At 36.3% G+C, this 23,044-nt stretch overlaps 1 protein-coding gene across 6 annotated transcripts in view; it reads left to right on the forward strand.

The window, feature by feature from the left end:
* The window catches only part of UMAD1 (UBAP1-MVB12-associated (UMA) domain containing 1), a 79,876-nt gene that overhangs the window by 51,986 nt on the left and 4,846 nt on the right, over positions 1–23,044 (forward strand). For all 6 annotated transcript variants that reach the window (XM_058832753.1, XM_058832754.1, XM_058832755.1 and 3 more), the window contains one exon: positions 9,443–9,528. In XM_058832753.1, coding sequence (XP_058688736.1) covers positions 9,443–9,528 — 86 coding nt within the window. The remainder of the gene's footprint in view (positions 1–9,442; positions 9,529–23,044) is intronic.

Consider the following 23,044-nt stretch of genomic DNA (forward strand, 5'->3'; position numbering starts at 1 on the left):
TATTAATATTTATTAGTTTAGTATAGTTATTTTATATAAAGGGTATTTATGTTTATAATCCTCAAGAACCTCCTTGAGTCCATTATTACTGTGACCTCCCTTGTCTTCCCTTCATTCGCAGTGACCAGCCGCAGCAGTATTTGCCAATTGACCAAGCGGGCCAAGAATAACAGAGCAATGGATTTTTCCTTCAGCTGGGGCATTACTCCTAGTCCCTTTTTACTACCCAGCTGCAGATGGTTATAGTCTGTAAATTCTAAATATCTCCAAATCTTCTATCTCTGTGCCAGTTTCAATCACATTTGATGGTTTCCTATGTTATCAAGGACAGGAGATTGGTCATATAAATCAAATTCCTATAGGAAAGTAGCTTAAATTTGCATTGTTTGTTTTCTAACATATTTTACATTTATGTAGCAAGCTTTCTATGCAAATATCAGGCTATCAGAACCTCGGTTTTTGATAGGCAAATAATTTTAATGCATGTTGGACCTACTGAAATGCAAGCTGCACAGTGTCACCAAGACACTGAACAGGCAGACCACGCAGCAGGTTTTTAAGTGCTAGGAAAATCTCTGTCCTCATCAAAGTGGACTCCAGTGTGTGCTCCTTGCTTTCTGGAGAGGATTGCCTTCACAACCACATCATGAATAAAACAAGAGGATGGGAGTCCTAATGTCATAGTTAAGTGAGGATACTGAAATAATGTTAATTTTATAGTGGAAAGTGGAATATTACAATATATATTTACTGTTGAAAAACAACTGAGCCTGTAATCTGAGATAGGTTTTGTAGGCTGGATTAACTAGCGACAAGGAAATGATGCTGCTAAAACATGTTGAAGGGGAGGTTGCTTGCCAGCACTACTCTGTGTGAGCTATACTATTGTCTTCCTCTGAGTTTGTTGTTATTACTGATGTTTCCCCAAAGCCTTTTACCATTCATCAGGAGCTGAAGAGCTAAAGACTTCTATTGTTTTGAGATTAAACTATTTATCATCCTCACAAGCAAAATAAGAAAATGCAGGAAGGATTGTAAAGATCATGACTGTCATATTCTCTCAAAGGTAAACAAGAGAAAGTTAGGCAAGAGAAACAGAACAAATAAAGGGAAACAATGTTGTCTTTATCTCCATCCTTTGGAAAAGCAAATAGGATCTGGTGGGAGATTGTAATCCTGGATGAAAATTAAGCTTGTAAACTGAGGCTTCTTTTGCACTTATTGCATACCAGCCTATTGATACAGCGAAGTTGGATTATGTGAAGACATCTTCCACTACCAGGAGGCAGATTTGAGATTGAAGTAGAGATTATGTGAACTAACATTAAACTGTTCTAAAAATCTAAAAAATTAAGGGGCTTTTTGATTTATTCCTAGCTTTAGAACAATGTACTTGTCCTATGGGATGATTGAGCTGCTCTACATGACTATGACAATGAGGAATCACTGAGTGATTGTGTCTAAAATAAAAAGAAAACCAATCAGTTAATAAAACTTTTCAAGAAAGTAGATTAAATGGTTTGCTTCCCCAGAAAAGTGATTCACTTGACCTTGGAAGGTTATATTTGTTTTGATGTGAAGAGGAGTGGCTTAACTGACAGATGAAGTATTTGAATAACTGGAAGATTTAGAGGTTCTCTAGGAATGTCAAGAACTGTGACTTAGGGCACAAAGAAACTGGCCTATGGCATCTGATCTATGCCTTCTAGGCAGATTTGCAGATTGTTTTTTAGGGCTAATGTTCATGATAAATACCAACATACAATAGATATGATGGGAGCTTATCCACACAGTATCATTTGAACATTTGGGGCTTCGCTGAGGCACTGGCACGCACACACAGATAAGCATAAATCTTGGGTCAGAAGACTCAGAGGATGTACATTTCTCTTGTCTAGCTTTTTCTTTTAACTTTTTCCTTATAAAATGACTGAACATGTCATAAGCCTTTTATACAGCTTTTGGATCTGTATTGTTGGACGTTTCAGTCCTAAGGTTGTATTGAGTAGCTGGTGAGTCACATCACTTGCTCACTCTAATAGCACAACTCGATAAGAAAAGTGTGGCAGGCAGCATCTAAGGTAAGGAGCTCTAGAACAGAATTTCCAAATAGCAAAATGAAAAAACGAGTTTTCTGGAAAGATACGCTGCTGTAGGGGGATTCAGTGTTGTGACGGACTACAGAAAGGCTGGCATGCACATAAAAGGGATGAAAAGTACTTGCATGGATGCATCACACCAGAAAATCAGAGTGAGATTAATTCCTGGCATTTCTTTATGCTTGACATGAAAGTCTCATAACCTAAAACCAAAGTAAAATAACATTTCTTCATGGGGATTGTGGCTCATGGACAAATTAATTCTACAGCTTGCTGTGAATGTGACTGTGAACCTGGAGGAAACAAAGAGTAGAAGGACAGATGACTGAGAGATGCTGAGGAAGCTCCTTCTTTGAAGCCTCAAAATTCAGCCAGACAACCTGAGGTACATAGTTTCTTTCCCTTTGAAATTAGCTCTGCACTGAATTGGAGATTGGACTGGTATTATCTTCCAACCAAAATTTTGCTATGAAGCTTTGTCTTTGGATTCATCATCTTTCTTGAAGAGTTGGGCACCTCTTAAAAGAGAGCCTTTTCAGTGGGGGTCACAGGAGTTGGAACAATTTAGCCTCAGTGAAATGGTTGGAGATGGAGTTAGATCTAAACTCTAATAGTCCTTTGTTTTAGGATTCAAGAAAACTTTGAAAGAAGTGAAACTTTTAAGAAGTTGGAAATATAGAAAAGCACAGAAATAAGACACTTTTTGCAAACTTAAAAGTATGTAGATCTGGGAAATGGAAACTCTACAGTGGCCTATAATCTTCTCATACTGTTTTTCTATTGCTATCTTCTGAAAAGTTTTTGTTTGGGGTAAAAAAAAATTTCATAGGGAAGTTTTTAATCTATGGTTTCACTGTGATCTTGGTAGTGGGATGCAGGTTGAGAAGACCCTGACAGAATTGTTTAGGAAAATGGAGACTCTACATTAAGATTGCCTGCAGAAGGATGGGATACCAAAATCAGACTGGGTGGCAATGTGGAGTACCACTCCCATAATCTTCAATGGCATGTGCTGTAGCTGGATTTACTATTTTTCTTAACTGGGAAAGGACTGAACATTGTTGCTTCATGTCTTCAAATGCAAAACCATTCAGGGTAATGTTTACTGTGTTACAGTTTCCCCCTACCTTTTACAAGTTTGAAAAAAGAGGTTTCAGGATTCTCATTGTGGGGTTTATATAGATTTTTCTTGTGTTTCATCAGGAAGATGAAGAGAAGATACTGGTTAAGTTCTACTCCCAATCAAAGATTTATTTGTAGGACCTCTTAAAACACTATTGAAATGCAGTGTAAGGCTGCCAAGCACCTACCAGACCTCTGCCTTAGCATGGACTTACACGGATTTCCTTCTCACTAACCCTTATGCAGCATAAACTCTTAAACTCTTGTTTTGCTGGAAGTTGCAGCTGTGGAAAGTCTTTCTGCTGATATATTGGGTTTTTTTAGGGGATATTATTAGCTTGTTGAAATGAAACTGCTGTTGATATGAAAAGCTTTAATATGAAACCAGGATGAGGTGACCTGAAGCTAGGATGACTTCATTGCTTTGCCAATTATATATATTCTTACAAGGCTATTATGTCTTGGCCATGTGTATGTGGAAGATAATGAAAATTAATATGTAGTTTTGTAGCACTAATACTAGACAGAGTTATAGTCCCACTTTTAAGAAAATATAGGAACTAACTATTCATCAATGTCCCATCTGTGCCACTGAAGATCATTCACTGAATGATCTGTTGATAACCAAAGGAAACTGTTAAATTACTTACAGCTTATTGGGTATAATCCATTCAGGGCAGGTGAAGTAGATGATCTTTAAAGTTCCTTTCCAACCCAAATCATTCAGTGCTTCTATGCTCATTAGCAAAGATTTCTAAGGGTCTTCCCTCTGTCTTCCCTGTCTTCTGTTAGTTGTCTTGATCCCATAAAATTGTCACAATTCTGTGTTTGGGATACTGCCATCAAGGTTCCCTGGAACTACCCCAGTGCAGTCCCCTGCTCACTCACTGGGTAGAAACTGGCTGGTAAGTGGAAGCTGTGAGACCCTGGAAGTGAGTGCTGGAGAGCCATGCAGGGCTGGAAGAGACTGACCAGAAACACGTTTCATCCCTGCTGAATGACCTGGAGGCTGAGAGAAGAGCAGAACTTGAGGAAGTGGTGCTATCAAAACCCTTTGCATGGAAGTGCAATCACAGGGACTCCACAAAACACATCTTCAGAGGGAATTGGAATACTTCTTAAATAGCTTCTGAGATTGAAAGCACTATCAATATTGATGGACTGAAGCCTGAAGTTCTGCTAGTTTATCCTGGAGCAGGGTAACTTAAAATTGCTGTGTCTGACCTTTCTTCCTTGTCTCAGGGAGAAAGGTGAAGATATATGAGTAAGAAAGAGGGAAAGGAAACTGTAGTAAAACATTGATGCTTCCACAGATCTCTCCTGGTTTTAGATCTCACTAATCCTCTCTTAAAACTTTTTGTCTTCTTGCTGCCAAGTAGAAGCCAGAATATTCTTTGTTCTTTCTATCTCTGTGCATGATATAGAAGATAATCACAGGCAACAAAGAGTTAAGCAACTAACTAAAGTATAATGGAAAATAGCTGTCTTCCTTTTGAAGCTGAAGGTGACATTTGAAAATCAATGTATTTGGTAGCTAGTTACTGCTTGCTGTGTTGTACGTGCTTCAGCGTCTCACAGGAGTTTTGCACAGACCAGGACAAATGGCATTCTACATTATAGAAGACTCTAAAATACATTTACAATTGGTTTTAATTTATTAAACTGAGGGTGGGCTAGGCTTTTAAATGCTGTCAGTTGATCAAGAGACTACACAGCTTGAGGTTAACAAAATGCTGGGAGAGGAAAGAGTATAAATAGAAACACCACTTCCTTGTTGAGTATAAGCCAAACTTGTGGGTGAACTTTTCTATATGAGAATTCGCTGAGGTCCAGATAGGCAGCTGAATGCAGATTTCTGAAGACACCGAAAACTCTGACTTCTGAGGGAGGATATACATAGTAAATACTGAGGACTGGACTAGGTATTTCTTTCCTGTGAAACACCTGGCTGAAGTTCTTGGAAAAAGATACCAGTGGAACTTGGAGAATGTTGGTGTAAATCCAGCATCAGCTTAGTGAAAGGAGAAACGTATGTCTGACCTTTCAGTGCAACACTGATTATTTGGGCTTAAAAAAGGCTTAATGTAACTTAAAAACAGTCTCCCAAGACTGAGGATTTGAAAAACAAGCTTATCTGGACAGTAGGATAAATATGCTACTACTTTCTTTTCAAACTTTAAATATTTTCCCATTAGTTAGGAAAGGAATATTTTACAACAATGAGCATGATTTTTCCTGATATATTTTCCCAGTAATGTACTTCATATTACAGATTATACTACTGATATTTAAACCATATTACATTGCATGAAGTGTCCTTCATTTCTAATTCGTACAGACTTTAAGCAGTATATGTAATTTTTTTGATATATGACTTGGATTTATTTTCTAGAGGAGTTTTATGACTGAAATTTGCACAATGCTTAAACCAAGGGGTATATGAGCCAGAATCTAAGTATTTTTTAAAATAAATAATTTTGTCTTTTATCTCCTGATTGAAATACAGCTTTAAAGTTGCTCTAGTTTAAACAAATTAATTCAAGAAATCTTACGGCCTATATTTTTACAGGAGTGCAAGCTAGGTGATTACCACGGTCCTTCTGCTCTTATCTATGAATATATTTGCAGTTCTGATGACTTTCAGTTCTGATGAAAGACTTTCTGGGGGCTTTTTCCACAAAGGTTGTGTATTTTGATCTTTTTTCAGAGCCTGATTTCAGTTGCTTAGCTTGGCAAAAATTGTATCCCTATTTACATCAGAATTATGTAAGAGAACTTGTTTGGGTTTGTTTGGGGGGGTTTTCTCCCAGTGTTTGGAGGGGAGGCGTGGTTTGGTTGTTTGGGTTTTTTCCCCAGTCAGAAGCTACCAGCCAGAATGTTTGAAGTGCTCAAGAGAACCCGCACAGTTCCTGCACCCAAAGGCCTGTGCTCTCACAGATGTCTGTCTGTTTGGCATCATCCCCTGTCCTCACACTGGTAGGTGGGTAGGAAGAGGAGATCACAGGGTTGCAGAGGAAAAGAGGGAAGCATATTTTAAAGGCTGAGCCTGAAGAGGAAAGACAAACTATGACTTCCAGTTAAGGAAAGAGATTAGACTGTAGGTCAATGGGAAACCAAGGCAATCTGAACAAAAAAATATTTGTGGGTGGCTAAACCTGATGAGTCAACTATAGCAAGCTAGATAGGGTTGGGAATTGATGGAGCTGGGGAGGTATGTCACAATTAATTATTTGGGCTAGTAGAAATCAGGATGGCTAATCTGTTTGAATATTTGAGATACAAACCAGTGAAAGAAGTACACTGAAAATTCCAATTTATCTGGTAAACTATTCCAGCCTACTGGATGTTTTAGACAGCTTGGTGTTTTTGGCAGCTGCCTATCACTGTTTTAGCTCCATTAATTCAAATAATAAAAGTCTATACAAAGAGTCATGGCTTATCCTTGCAGGACCCTATGCATGAAAATTTGGCAAGATGTTTGGGTTTCACCTTTTTTTTTTTTTTTTTTTTTTTTTTTTGACAAAGAAAATCTCTGCATTGAAGTGCAGTTTCAAGGCAATTTGAATTGTGAAACACTACTGGTATTCCTGCATTTGGCTTCCTTAAGAGCTTGTGAATTTTGGGAGCTAGATGATAAAGTTCTAAGTAAAAAATTTAATTTCCCTCTAAATGAGTTATTCTTCCTTTCTTGTGATAATTTTTGACATTTTGGTCCTGATTACAAACAAAGACTTTTCATCTTAAGGAAAACTAATCACAGGGAAAAGGTATATTCTGGATAGCATTAACACACATGCATTGCGTTTTCTTAATGTGTTTTTTCATATAAAAACTTTGAAATGCTTTCTCAGGAACGGTTTCTAAAGACAAGGAATAGAACATTGGTTCCCGTGTTTATTGAATCCCTGCTGTAACTTTTTTCAGTATGTTTATGCAAACACCCAACTTCACCCAGTACATCGTGTTGGTGCAGGATGCCCATACAACTCTGCCCTTACACACTTGGTGAGTTGATGTCCAGCTCATTGCAGTCTCCTAGCACCTCCACAAGTCTTCATCAGACAGCTAAGCTCCCTGATCTTGGGAAATGGTATCCTGTGGAGTCTTCCCTCCTGCATTGATCATGGAATGTAGGACTGTAGGATCTTCCTTGTCTTGGCATGATTGAAACCATTCACAATAGATGTTTCTTCAACCTATCTCTGAAGACCTTTGGAGATTACCACTGTTTAGAGAAACCATTTCCTTATGTTGTTCAAATGCTTAAGTAGCCTTTCTCCTTGAGAAACTGATCTAGCCTAAATTTGGTACAATTTAAATCTGTTTGCAGTCTCATCCACAGCAAGCATACCAAAAATATGCATTACTGCCCTCTTTGTGTATCTGTTAACCATTTTTAAACCTCCCTGAGGCAGGGTGTGTTTACAAGACTTGTAATAATTTTTGTTTGCAAGCCTCTACTTCACTGAAAATGTAAACTAATTGTTTAACATTGGTGATTTTCATGACTGTTATTTACCTCATTATCTTATAGGTGCTTACAAACTGTGTTTTTCAAGATACTGGGAGTGGAATGGAAGATTAACTGAATCCCCATCTCCTTTGTTCTCCCACACCCCTCATTTTTTTAGTAGCTCTTGTGAATGCAAATGCTTTGGAGTATTTTATGTAGAGAATTACTAGTTTACTCAGAAGCATCTTTCAGCTACAAAGAAGGTCTTGAAAAGTGTATACATTAATGAAATTAATAGGCATCAAAGACTTGTGACAAAGATGATGATTCTCTGCACACACTGCTAAGAATAATACTTGGGTATTAAAAGCAGACTAAAAAAAAAAATATACATTTATGCTTTTTTATTAAAAAAATATACTAAATATTTCACTGTACTTGAGGGATCTGACTAGTCAGATCTGGGGGCCATGACAGTCTAGAGCAAACACTCATGCACCTGGATGTCATTGACTTTTCAGCCTAACTGGTCACAGGCAGAAGTTGGCTGCTGTTTCCAAAGGCTCCTGCCTGGTGCATTGGCTCCAAGTAAACCTCTGGAGAAAATGGAACAGGGAAGCCAGAACCACTGGTTTACCAAAGAAGTTAAACTACAGTAACTTGAACCTTTTCATTTTGAATTGTTGCTACAGGACTCTTTAAAGATACAGACTTCCAAAATATGCCATTACAGAAAGCAGTATGAATTCAAGTAAAAATAAGACCAAAATTATGTAACCAAATCTTCAATCTTTCTCAGTTGTCTTACTAACTATTTACTGATTAGTACTAAGAGCAGAAGGAGATAATCTGCAAAATCTTTACAATTTCTGGTACAGTTTTCCATGGATAAAGAAAATTGGAGAAGATAGGATAGGTGGATGTCTGTTTTGCAACATCTGGGAAACAAATTCTGATTTTGGGGGGGTTTTAGTACCTCTGCCTTTTCAGTAAAATTGATAATGTACCTTCTGTCTTAAAAATAAATTTGAAAATAATCTTGTCTCTAGTTTATTGCTGTGATCTGCCCATCTTTAGATCAGTACCAGCTGCAGCTTTTGGGATAAACTGAATTGTGTCTTCTCAGTAAAATCCTGGGCAGAGAAAAAACCCCCTGTATGCAACAGGAGGAAATTAGTGCCCAGCCTGCCAAGCAGCCTTTGTCCCCATACAGTCAAAACCAAGCCATTTCTCAGAATGCTTTGTCTCTCCTTCTGTGCTCATGCTCAGATATCCACTGTGTGGAAATGAGGCTACAAATGAGGATAGAGTAACAGTGCTCCTAGCACTGCTCCTAGCTCCTAGCCTGGATTGGATTGGGATGTGATGGATGTGCACATGGTATCTCCTTTGCATTACATAGTCACACTGCTATGTATGCTTTGCTAATTATTAGAACTTAATGGTCCCAAAAGATGCAAAAATAAGGGCTCTGCTTTTTTCTTTTCTCCATTTTTTCCCCCAATATTTTTTTCTGTTAAATTATTGATACAGATTTGGTCCTGGGTTTTGCAGATCACTTCTCAACGTTTTTCTCTTTATGTTCAAAATTTCTCAGTTCTCTCATTTTATGTCATGTTCAAAATTGTAAACATCAACATGGCAACAGAGTCCCCCTTTCTCATGGTATAATTTGATTTTAGGAAGACTGGAGAGGTTTTCTTACTCTGTGTAAAATATAAAGAATTTCAGTGATTTAAAAGTTGTTTGTTTTTTTTTACTTTGGTAGGGGACACAGCTGATGATCAAAGTAGAAACTCAAAGGATAAAACTTCATTTCCAGAGGCCAGACCAATGTACAGCCAATCTCCACAGGTAGGAGACTTTTTTCCTTATGTGCATATGATGAAACTTCCATAGCAGCTCATTTAAGAAGGATTAATGTGCAGAAAATGGTTCCACCACATTCACGTCTTCCATTGGCTGAGTGACTGTCAGCCTTCATTGTCGTTTATCATAAAAACAGCACTACTATTAATTAGATGGCAAAAATATCAAGCCCTCTGCTATGCATTTGAAAAGGAAATAGTAGAAGGCTGGTCTGTATGGTATTGCTGAATATCTTATTTTTATAGGTGAGTTGTGCAAGCATGAAACTGTAGCTAGAATGTTAATGAATTGCATAGAAGCATTAGTGTGGTGAGTAGTGATGGCAAATGTCACACATTTACATAAGTCATCTATTTCCACAACTATCGTTATGAGTAACATGTAAACATGTGAGTATAATAGACTGTCTTTATTGTGTGTTTCCTTTCTGTTTCTCCACTGTGTGGCTGTAAATCTGAACTTCTTTCTCTTTGGTTTATTTCATATTTGATACATGTTTACAGGCAAGGGCTTCTCAGAATATTTCTGCATATGATGTACATATATCTTCTTCTCCATGTACTCTGAAAATGTTTTTGTACTGAGTCTGTTTTCAATTGCCATATAGTTATAGACATTTGCAAAGTGACTGAAGATGTTTGGCTTGGACTTTTTGTGCTTTTGTGGTGGTTCATTTTTTTTACTAAACCTATCCTTGTCTCTGTTTCCCATATCTCACCTTGGTACTAACAGTCTGTGTCTCTTTTCAATATTTATTATTGCTAAGTCCCTTGGTATAGTGGAGGGGTGTGTGACAATTTTTCCATCTCTAAGAGTGGTCTGTATGTGTGCCAGTAGTCTTCTTTTTTAATTTAAAATCTGAAACTGTCCCATACAGAAGTCTTTAATTCATCGTAAGTAATGGGTAGTTTGCCTTCTGATAATGTGAAAGTATGAAATAGTTCCAACCAATTGCAAAGTTTTAGTCTGATTTTTAGATCCATGCACATCTGAGCAGAGTGTTTTGCAGCTGAAGTCCTGCAGATCTGGGCAGTATAATTAATGGATGTTGTAGGTACCTACTGGACAAAAGTAGTTTCCCGTAATGTGATGTTCTTGCTGGTGATGTGAACTGCAGTAACTACTGCAGTCTCAGTGGCTTGTTCCATTCTCTGGAATTTCAGGAAAGGAGGCACTTGTATAGATTTTATGAGCTAGAAGAAGTAGAGTTTTCAAAATAAAATAGCAGATATTATAGTGAAAATGAAACGTAGACTTATTTTCACTTTTCTGTTAAAACACTTAGATGACACAAAAATACTCATATGAACTGGCGTGTGACAGAATCAGTTAAATTAAGATCCAGCATTTAGTAGTATTTAGGCAATTCATTCCAGCCTAGATTTCAGTGTTTGGACTTCACATTTACTCAAAGGAATTCTCAAGTTCTCAAGTTAAGTAAATGAATTGTGAATCATGGAAATTAAATGGATAATTCTGGCTATTAGGAAAGTAATATTACTCCTTGCAGTGGTGAGTATAGTTTTGTAATTTTATGGGAGAACTTAACAATTTAGGGAAACTGGAAAAACATTGTATTACATATTCAATATGCCACAGAAACATAGATCATCAATTGAAATAATAACCTTGTTAGTATTTAAACACAAATTCTTGATAAACATAGGACAGTCTGCTAAAATATAGTTGTTACTGCAAAGTGGCATCTGATACTTGTATGCAAACTGAACAAAAGAGCATTTAGTTCATCAACCAGTTCATCATTTCAGCTGCTGAAACCTGCTTTTATTTTTAAATATAAGCCTTTTCACTAATTATTAGATATAAACTTTGTGGAACATGAGAAATGCTTTTGGAAATGTGATTGAAAGAAGAATGAAGTCATCCTTTGTTTATGGATGTCCAAGGGGAAAATGAGGTTGAGTTTGATTTTTTGATGAAATTATTTTCTGGGGTATTTTTTGGTAATGGCTATCATTGTTGGAATTTCCCATTTTCTTAGGTACCATTAGATTTGTTTACTGTAAAACCACTGAATTGTCAAGTACATATATTTGTATAATCTTGTATAAGTTAATTTAACTAATGCACAAATAAAAGTTTACATCCAGGTCGTCTTGCTGCAACTAGGAACGTGTAACAGAAGCTCTTACAACCCCTGCCATACCTCAGTTGGTGTTATTTTCAGCTGTTTGGATACTGCATGCATCTTAGGGGAATTGCAGGTAGTTAAAACTCCCTGGAGGAAGGGTGTCCTCAAAGGCCAGCTTAAACCCAAACATTTTGTCTTCTGCTTCAGACAGAAGCTCTTGCTTTGAACAATCCCATATGGAGTGTCCTCTCCATCTCCACGAGTATGGGCAGTGGTTTGGGAGGCTCATCTCCTCACTCTGGTCTGTCCTAGGGGAACGTGTTGTCTGGCAGGGTAATGAGTGCTCTGGGCCTAATCAAGCATGTCTGATCCCTCTGAAGTTGCTTCAGGCTCATGAACTAAAAGTCACACACACATTTAAGTGCTTTTCTGGATTGGGTCCAAAATGGTTACTGCTCTGCAGGGCCGAGAACTTAGATTAGTCTTATTAGTGACTAAATTAGTAAATTAGTGACCATGAAATACAAAGCTAATTTTAACTGCTACACAATCATAATAGAAAGCGACACTATGATTTTATTTTCTTGTGCTTGTGATTTTCCCATTATTACCATACAATTTCCAGATAATTCAATCTTTATTTGCTTTCATTGGGAATTTGATGTTGTAGAAAATAGCAGAATGGAAAGGTTACTCTTGATATATGAAGCATGCTAGAAACCCCAGTAATGTGGTGGGGTTATTTTTGATAATGAGCTATTCCATTGGTAAAGCAAATTAGTACAACCGTGTATTTTTGCCCTACTGTGAGAGCAATTATGTAGCATATCTATTAGGAGACATAAAAAATATTTTTGACAGATGGTATGGCTTTGAATTAGGATTTATGAAGATTATTGTATGTCTGGTGTCCAGGACACCTGGGATTATTACATTGATGTAAGAAACAACAACAAAAAAAAATACATTTCTGATAATCGCTGCAGTGTTTTGTATCTCCCTATTGTCACCTTAAGAAGCAGTTCATGTTTATTTGATCTTGCACTTATGGATAATCTGGCATGTGCTCTTTAGCCAACAGATGTCAGCAGATTTAATGGGGGAAAACTGGACCAGTAAGTGTATTAAAATAAATACCAAAAATGAAAGCCATCTTTAGATTTAAATTAGGATTTTTATCTTGCGGTGTCTTCTTTTTTTGTTGTTTTTCCTTACAGTCCTACTTCTCCCTCAAACACTTAATAGTTATTGCCTTCTATCTAAGGAGCTTGTTATACGTTTTCTAGGGCAAGAGAGAATCCCCCAAGGGATTGCTTAATCCATAATTATCTAATTTATATGTTGTTGTTATAGCCACTCTAATTATATACCTAGCTGTGATTCTTATAATCTTAGGACTTAGTTTTCTTTATGAATTCTAATAGTTCTGCTATGATTGTTTGTGCCCTTTCTTTTCATAATTTGCTGTTAAAGGCTGAGTACACAGCAGATAGAAAGACCACACTTCCTGAAGTAAATTTTAAATTATCTATGATTTTATACATATAGAAATAGGTATGCACCATTTTAGGCAAGAATCTAAATAAATTAAGACATTTATTATGTCTGAATTGGCATTGACTCATTAAAGTCATCCTTTATACAGCTGCTGTGTAAGGATTCTGCATGGATGTAAATAACAGTTTTGTAGACATCTGGTTAGGGGACATATGAGTCAACTGAAAAGACAGAAATACTATGAGGTATAAAATATCAAGGAAGAGATAATGAGAGTTGAGAGTCCACAGTGTAGGGGAAAAATAATTTTTTTTCTTTTTTTTTTCTTTTTTTTACCCTTCTAGTGAAATTAACAAGTATTGCTGAAGTTGATAGACTTTTAGGATATTCTTTGGAGCAGATCAGCTGGTAATATTACTGTTACCTTATTTTCCTTTTTTTTTTTTTTTTTTTTTTTTTGATTAAAATTAATTGCTTCTATCAGAACTATTATTGGCTGTTTTCTCCTTAAGTTTGACTGTCTGGATTATTTTTACAAGTTACTGGAAAAGGAGTTATTACTGATCATGTCTCTGTTCACTTACTGACTCTTGGTTTATGGTTCAGGGAGTCTGGGCTAGTAAGGTTGTTTTGGGCTAGATTTGTTGCATCAGTTTAAATTCCCTACATTTACTTTAGAGAAAGTGGTTTATATTTCAAAATTATTGCAATTACATTATTTATGATTAGTTTTCTCTCTTTTGACAAAATCCAGTATCTATTGAAAATGTTGGTGCTTAGCTTGGCTTTTTTTTTTTTAACTCTCATAAAGTAGAATTCTAGTCATGGCCTGGTTAGACTAATTGCTTGTCATATGTCATATTAACTCTAAGATCCTCTTTTTCATATATAAAACCCTTAAAGCATGTTGGTCCATATTTTCTCTCTTAATTGCGCATGTAAGCAATAATCACTTAATGAAATTATCCACTCTTAGAAGGGACTGGAATAAGACTGTCTGCAGCAAGTCATCAAGCGTGTACTTTTCTCTGAAGAGAGAAGCTGGTACCATCAGAAGAAGGATCTTCTGTTTTACTGAGCTATCATGCATGATTACAAGCTGTAAGAAGTGAAGTTTTAACATTATCTTTAAACAAGAATGACTCGTGTTCAGCCTTGGCAGCTGCAATGGATATTGCCTTTCTTAGCTTCCTTCATCCTTTGTGTGTATAGTAAATAGCTGTGACTTCATTGGGGAATCCATGTGCAGCCATAGATGGAAAGTTCATATGAAGTAGAGTTGTCATATGATAAGAAAGGCACAGTATATGCTTGTGATCTTACTGAGAACAAAGGTAAATACCTCATTCAGCTAAAAAAAAATCAAATATTGCGTATTACATCTACTGCATTTTACAACTATCAGTATGCCATAACATGTTTACTTTGTAAAGCTTCATTATATCATAATGTTCATACTGCTATCTGTTAGATAATTTACCAAAATATTTAGGAAGTCTTTTCATTCTAGGAAGATCTCCAGAACATGTAGATCAGTGGGCTTCTGTCTGCCCTTACTGGACAACAATTGGACAACTCAGGGGGAAGGGAAGGGTTTATATACACATTATGTATAAATATAGTAGGTATATATACATATATGAGAAAGGCTGCTCCTCTTGTCATAAAAGATTAGTTGCAGTGGCCTCACAAACAACATTATATAAACTGAAATTTGTGCATGCTATTGACCCAAGGTCAACCAGTAAGACCCAGGGTGTCCTGCAAGACTATCACCTTGTAGGGTTTTTCTCAATTCTAAAATGAATAGCTGGACTTGTTTGTGTAACATTATACACAGCTGGGGTTATTCAGATACTTAGTAATCACAGTAGCATCATTAATACTCTGTCCATTGTGTTTGAAGGAAAGCATTATATTTTTAGATACAGGGAACTTGAGTGGGAATTGAGAGATGTGAATTGACGTGGTTGTCACCAACTTCCTCTCTCAACTTAGAAAACAGTTCATTTATTAAAATGTAATGCAGTGCTGTCTTACACATTTCTATAGCACTTTGCAAGTGTGAAATGCTGTTAAACCCTTTGTGTAACTTCAGCTGAGATTTCAGTACAAGAATTGAGGAAGCCTTACAGTCTTCCAAGGTGGGACATGAATGTTCTGTCTGGCCAGCACATACATGTAAACACAACAAATTAGTTGGAGCAGCCCCCTCTCCCACAGCCTGTGGTGTCCAGAGTCAGTGCTGCAGTCAGATTGCACAATTTGTGAGGTTTGAGCAACAGAAGACAAAACGACATCCTGTAGGGAAAGAATGACACATAGGCATGGTATATTTTCATAATTCAGTGCCTGTAGATAGCAAAGTCTGTACCCACATGTAAAAAGGTCATAAAATAGCATAATGGGCCTGATTTGCAGCCTCTTCACTTTAAGAATGAGGCTTTACTAAAAGGGATGTGTACACCAAATGGGGATCAAAGCACGTGTATGCAGAAGCACACTTTGTATGCCTCCCTGTTTCGTTCAGGCAGAGACTCGCTGTATGTTTGATTTAATTGCTTATTCAGTTACATTGATTGGTTATTTGTAGCAAGAGATGCTCAAACTAGGTGCCCAGTTGTTCCCATCACATTTTTTAGCCTTTCTCTAATTTTGGGATCTTCTGACTAGCTTAATCTCAGATAAAACTACTGATTATCCTGTATCTCTTGCCCAAATACATGTGGTTAGACTAAAATCCAGTAATGCTGGTTTACTTTGCTGCTGTCAACAAATTGATCAGTCAGTCATCCTGCCTCTCAGAGAAAACCTTCTGGGCTTTCCCAATATTAAAATTGATCTAAAATGCAATGTAGATCATACATCAATTCATGAGACTGTGTGCGAATATGGTACAGTGTTATTTACGTGATGCATTAGCATAAAATGGTTGGTGAAAGACCGTAGCATAAGGCAGCTCATTAACAATTACTCTAATCAGCAAGTAAGGAAAAAACCAATGTCTTTAGCTTAGTTGCACTGCCACTCTCAGAGGGAAAAAAATAACCAGACATGAAACTCACCACAAATGACAATGGGCAGTCCATTTTAATGGAAAGAAAACATGACGTGAAAATTGCCCCATTTCAGCCCAGAATGCTAACATTGGTAAGACTGTCTGGTATGTTTCTCTGTACTTTCCATCAGTGTTGTTTGATCCTTTTGCTACAATGTACTTCTGCTGTAATTTTCTCCTTAAAGAGCAAACCGAACTTCACAGTTCTTGTCCTTCTTGTGACAGACTGTGCACTGGGAAGCACATACTCAAATTCTGTTCTAAAGCACTTTGTAAAAATGCAAAATAAAATGTAAGTTATTTGTTTACAATTTTCTTTTGTTTGCTCCAACAGTACTACAGATTTTAAGAATGTGTTTCTACTGTTTTAATGTGATTAGCATACTGCTAGATAAAAACAGGTCTATGTTAAAAAAAAAAAATGTACCCTTCTTCCTTTTCACTGTGATCCAATTATTTTCCAACCATAGAGAACAAGGGGGTTCAAAGAGGCCTTATTTAAAAGAGGTGGACCTGTCTTAGTTCCTTTTTATTTATTTAATTAATTAATTATTTTGCCTTTTGCTGCTTCTTAAGAGTCATGACACTTCTATTCCTGACTCTGAAAAGCCTGATCAGTAGGTGCTGAGGACAACTCAGTCTTGTTGCTGTTTGTAGACTGAAGCTTTTATAAACTCTGGCTCTTGGTAACCTGTTTACTGAAGGTAGTGTTGACAAATGCTCCAGTTACAGAATGTTTATGGAGGAAATTAAAGTCAAATACCCATTCTTCCTTTCTCTTACTGACCCAAATCTCTATGGAGAGAGCAGGTGAAAAGTTGTGTGAGGAGACACTTGCTTAATTCTTTTTTTTTGGCATTAAGATACTTCAAGTTTGTAAACAGGACGTATTGCTAGTCTTGCCACATGCTTGGAATTTAAGCAGCATGATAAAAACCTCAGAATATAGCAGTTAGTACAGCAATTTTTATTCATGCATCTGTGTGAGAATCCTCTTAAGATCTAGGGGTCTATTTACTTAACAAAACTCTTGAAAGCATGGCTGAGGATGGTGTTCCCAGGTATTGCTGGAGGAAGACTGACCTGAGTTCAGACTAGTAATTCTTTTCTGTTCTCTCTACTTACCTTCTTTTCTGAAAACCAAATCCAAGGTAATTTTCTTTTCCTTTCCACTGATAGAAATTGTTATCCCTCTGTCTTTTTTCTCTCATTGATATTGACATTTTAGGGAGATATCTCATTGATGTTGCTGACTCCCTCAGTCACTCAAGGAGATATTTCCTTTTCTTCTTAAAAAAACCTTTTTTTGAACAACAAAACAACCTTCTGATCTACACTTCTCTGAGTTGCTCTAATTTGCTGGAAAATGTATTTGCTTTGTTTTTGTGTACAGCTATGTTTGCTAAATATTTTCTTACTTTTTTTTTAATGTTTGTCAAAGTTCCTTATTTTTTGGTAGACATTGAATTACATATTAGCCTCCCAAAACCTCCCAAAAGTCTTTAGGATATTTTTTTGCTTGAAGCAGTAGAGAAAATACCACATTTTGTTGTCACTAAGTACATCGACCAAATGTAGCTGCTAAATTAAAATAGATAATTTAAATACTGTTTTGTAATTAAAAAAAATAGTTTTAATTATGCCGTTAAAGTGTTATATTAAATTAATGTCTTAGTATATCTCTGTCTATGTTTAAAGTCACTTATCTGAGTTTTGCATTACATCATGAATGAAGGTAGCAGCAAAATAAATGTAAATGCTTTATGCTTCTGGATGTTACTGAAGTTACAAAACAAATCCATTATCAGCATTTATCAGACTTGCCTGTTCATTTTGCAATATATTGACTTGTCCTTCACTTCTGATTTGTGGTTGTGGAATGCAGTGCTGAGTGTCTAGAGCTGTGTGCATTTTCAATTACAGTTCTTCTGGCTTGCAGTTCACTTACTAGAGTAATTTTCATTAACTTATTAATCTTCCAGCATACATACTACAGGAAAAAAGGGGAAAAAAAATGAATCTGGCCTAATTAGTACCATTTCCTGGCAGTGGCAGAAGCACAACATGCTAAATATTGTTCATGCTGCTTATTATGTTGAGATTTTTGCTATGAATAGCTTGCACAGTACTTCGAAGGAACAGAGGATCTAGATAAACTGTTTCTTGTTGAACCCACACCCCTGTCTTTCTTCTAAGACCTTTTCTTTTTTATTACAATAATCCTGTTGCAGAGGGGACTGCACTAAAACTTAGGGTCTTCCAGAAAGGAATGGGGAGGCAGCAAGGAAAGGAACCCTGCTATTGAGGGGGCATAAGTGTTGATACAGGTCTTCAATTTTCACACCTAACAGTGGTGAAATTGGTTGGGATAGAAGGAAAGATAAAACCATAATTACTTTACTTAATGGTGGGAAATGAAGCCTTATAATTTTTAATAAAGCTTCAGAACATTTTCTGCTTCCTTCTTATTTCTGCTTTTGTTTAGGTTTGCAGTCTTCTTTTCATGTTGCATCTTATCCCTGTTTGTTCACAGTTTTATAGTGTCTCATTATAGATGTCCACATTTCAGATGTTTTTGTTCTCTTTCTTCAAACAGCTATATTAATAGGAGTTAGGAGAAAAGGAATAAAAGTAGGAATTAGAAATAAAAATATCATTATACAATTTTGGTTATATTAAATTCAGTATATTTGCTAAATTTATCACTAACCTCTCTCAAAATATTTCCATGATGTATTGTTATAGGGGATTGAGTAAAAACAGAACCTTCATCTTGTAGTGGTTTGAGTTTGCAAAACTGGTAACAAAGAAAATAGATTTTTTTCTTCCAGGATGTTGTTGTCTAAACCAACAACAAGGTAGCTGGTTTAGACACCAGATTTGAAGTCTTTTGTGGTACTTTAGAATACTTTTCAGGGTAGAATTGCATTCTCTAAGTGTCACATAAATACAACTCACAGGCATCTCTAGTATTGATTAGATAATTTAGAAAAGCAGGTCTGTTTCTGTAAAAAAAGAAAGCTTTTTTACAGAAATTGTAAATTTTTTAAAATTTAGGGGTTTTAGCACACTTTAACTGTGGAACATTCAGAGTATCCAGAGTTCAAATGACAACCTTGCATTTCTCCCTCTCTGCAGAGATTAACAGTTTTATGGCTGGTTGAGAGGGCAGGAATGACATCTAATTACAGTTTATTCTGCATTTACACTATAGAATAGTTCTAATAATTACTTTTCAAATTGCTTTAATGCCAATAAGGGTTTAGAAATGTACATCAGTATTGATACTGAAAGTGTGGTTTAGCAAAGATTTACCTGCTGTTCTTTGCAGGACAAGATACTCTGTGATAAAGAAAAACTAGAGAATGTCAGAACCTCTTTTCATTGTTTCTTTAGAAATATTTTAAGATTTCAGTGACATTAACCTGACCTTGATTCGATTCTAGTTAAGAGACAGCTTAAAAGCATGCTTTAGAAGAGAAAAATACCTAAAGTGTATGTAAAAAAATTAGTAAAAATATTCTTAAAGTCTTATTTTAAAAATTTGTTCTATTTTAGTCTGAATAGCAATATTGATAGACTTGTACAGGTAGCAAGAGCTCTTTAAGAAAGACAAATTACTGCTGTATTACAAAATAAGAGTCATAAGAAGCTTGGAAACAAGAGCCCAAAGCAAATGGGAAAGCTGATTTCCACTGAGAACCATTTTTGCTTTTAAAAGCTTCTCCAAGGACTCAGTGTAAACCCAAACCTTTCAGCCTGTAGGTCTTCCCTACTGCAACCCCTGAGAACACAAATCCTTAGCCACTGTTACAATCCCAGGCACTGTATTTCTGCTAAGAAAGCAAGCAAGCAAGCAAAGAGAAGAAATTTGGATATAGCTACGAGCTACTTCAGTACTTCTTACATCTAATTTTGCTCTCCCAGCTAGGAATAACTTTTCTCTTGATTCTCTGGAGGGGATGGCTGCTCAAACTTTTGAGTGAACCTTGAAATAATAGCAGCTCTCATTATTCACATGTGGTTTTCTGAAACCACAGGGCATCTGTATTATGCTTGTCTAGGTGGGTTTGTTCCTTTCTTATAGTTCTGTAAGAATGCAGGTGGTGAGGTGGGTTTTATTAATGTTTTGGGTTGGGGGTTCTGTGGTGCTTGAAAATTATCATATTATGCACTTTCCCCACCACCAGCAAGGTTTTACTTGATCCTGTTTGGACATCAGGAGGAATTTTGGACATCAGAAGGAATTTCTTCACAGAAAGGGGTTGTTAAATTTGGAGTGGACTGCCAGGGAGGTGATGGAGTCGCGATACCTGGAGGTGTTTAAGGAAAGCCTGGACGTGGCACTCCATGACATGTTGGTGTCTGGTGATAGGCTGGACTCAGTGATCCCAGAGGTGTTTTCCAGCTTAATTGGTTCCATAATTCTTGGAAATTCTTAAAATTTTGAATGTAAATGTTGTAAGTAATTTTTCTTTCCTCCTCTGTTCATCCTTGCAATTACAATTTTTATTTGAAAAGTGAATTGTTGTCATCAATGAAGATACTAATTCTGGAATTCCTACAGATTTTATAAGGAAGTCCAGTGAGTACCCTAAAGCATCAACCAAAACCCATTGGAGGAATAATCCCATATGACAATTTCCATTCCTAGATACATAATAGTAATTACTGCATAGTGCTAAATAAATTATGATTCACTATTTCCTGTAACACCATGAAGTTGCCTGAAATAAAGATAATTCTTTACCACCAGTCACATAGCAGATGTCTGTCATAAGTATTATATTACTCGATATTTACTAAATATTCTGGAAGACTGAAAGTACTGTTTGTTTCTCAAGGCTGTTTTTAAAAGAAAGAAAGGTCTGTTTCTGGAAAAAAACTTTTTTTAAAACAAAAACTTTGGTTTTAACTTTTTTTTAAAAAAGTTACACTTTATGGACAGTGTAACTTTTTAAAAATTAATCACTTTTGATTAGAAAACCTTCAAGGGTTTGGATTATAATAATGCTGGCACTAATCTTTGATTCTCCTTCAGAGCACTGTAAATCCAGTTTCTCAGTACATTGTAAAATTTGCATTTTTTCTTCCTTATGAGACTCTTGGCAAACTTTATGGTTAATACAAAGACATGCAGCAAATTAGATGTTTTTAAAAACAGCAGAGAAACATCTTTTAACAAAGAGAAGAAAAGGAATAATTTACTTCAGAGGGTAGTTTTATATTTTGTTAGTTTCAAAATAACATATTGTTTTCAGAGCACAATTAGTATCTGGTGGCCAGCTACTATATATATACTATATATATTTACATAGTGTTTCTTTTCTCCCTGTTCTTTTGGATTGCAAACCAAGAATACAGAGGACACCTTTCTTATTTGAATTAAATTTTATTGCCATACCTTTTGTAATTTTTACTAATTTTTTGACTCCTTGGTGTATGGTGAAATGTAAATCAGTGATCTTCTCGGTCCATTCAATTAATATTTCTCATAACTGGATTGTGTGTCATAGCATTTGGCAGCGCTTAATTTAGCTAATGTCCAGATAATATGCTCTGCATGGATTGTATTCTGGCTAAGTAAGTTAGGCATTTAAGTAGAAACCAGTGTGACTAATGTGCAATATCAAATTCTCTCGGACTTGCAGTTCTATACATGCTTGAAGAATGCATGCATAAAGCACAAACCATTTCATAACCTTGACCTCAGTTGCATCACATCATTTTGTGCTGGTGTTTGCACTGGAAGCAGTGCGGGTGACCTCGGCACCGATGGGTGACTGATGTTCTCTACCAGAATGTCCAGTTCTTCATCATGTTACCTGAAAGCCTGCTGGGGAGGTTGGCTTCAGCAGGGCCTTTTCACTCGTGTAGGTTCTCCAGAATATGAATGAAATACATCTTAGCCCATTTAAAGGATATCTTCATGTTTTGGAAGGACAGAAACATGTCTAGTTTGATAGGGTCTTGCACAGGAAGCCAACATCTAATTATCACTACAGGAATGCCCAGAAACAGCTCTGCATAGCAAAGGGAACAACTGCCAGTGATGACTGCTCTAGGCAGAACTGAAAAATTACTTCTTGTTACCTGAATTCTTCAGGACAGGAACTTTTCTTCTTCATATAGATAAATAATATAAAATGTGACTTGTAAATGAAAATGTGAATGCGAATTTTTTAAGATAATGAAAAATAACTTTTCATGGGAGAGACAGTAGTGGATTAAAAGTGAAACTGAAATAGAAAATCTAGACTCCTTTTCCATTTATGTTTTGAGCTGATCTTGTCATATTAGGCCCAAGACTTTCTCATGAGGAGTTGAGTAAACTGAGACCCAAAGATCACTGGAATTAAGATCAGATCATGGTATTTGTTAAACTGACCTGACACTTCCCTTTGTTTCTGACTTACCAGTACTATGTTCATGTAAACCATTTGGGGCTTTCTTTATGATACTGTTTTGACTATTCAAATAGTATCATAACCTATTAAGACTATTAATATCATCACTGACAGTATGCAGAGATTGAGTTTGGTAAAATGATGCTTTCACTGTAAAATAATTCTGACGTAATTCATCCTTCCTTACTGCAGTCTTGCTTTCAGCTGTGGAGTGGGATTTGGGAGTTAGCAAAGCTGGTCCTTGCTCCATCACTGTCAGTACATGGTGTCTGCTGTTTACAGAAAGAGTTTTAATTTCTGAATCTGCACATTTAGCACCATTCTAAGAAATGTAGGGTTTGTGGAGGAAAAAAGATCCAAGATGCTCGGCTCTCGCTCTGACTTTTTTTCCCTCTTTGAAGTTAGTTTTGCCACGTGATGTTCTAATTTGCGTTGTAAATTGCGTTC

Source organism: Poecile atricapillus, chromosome 2 (assembly GCF_030490865.1).
Source record: "Poecile atricapillus isolate bPoeAtr1 chromosome 2, bPoeAtr1.hap1, whole genome shotgun sequence".
In the NCBI taxonomy this organism is placed as follows: domain Eukaryota; kingdom Metazoa; phylum Chordata; class Aves; order Passeriformes; family Paridae; genus Poecile; species Poecile atricapillus.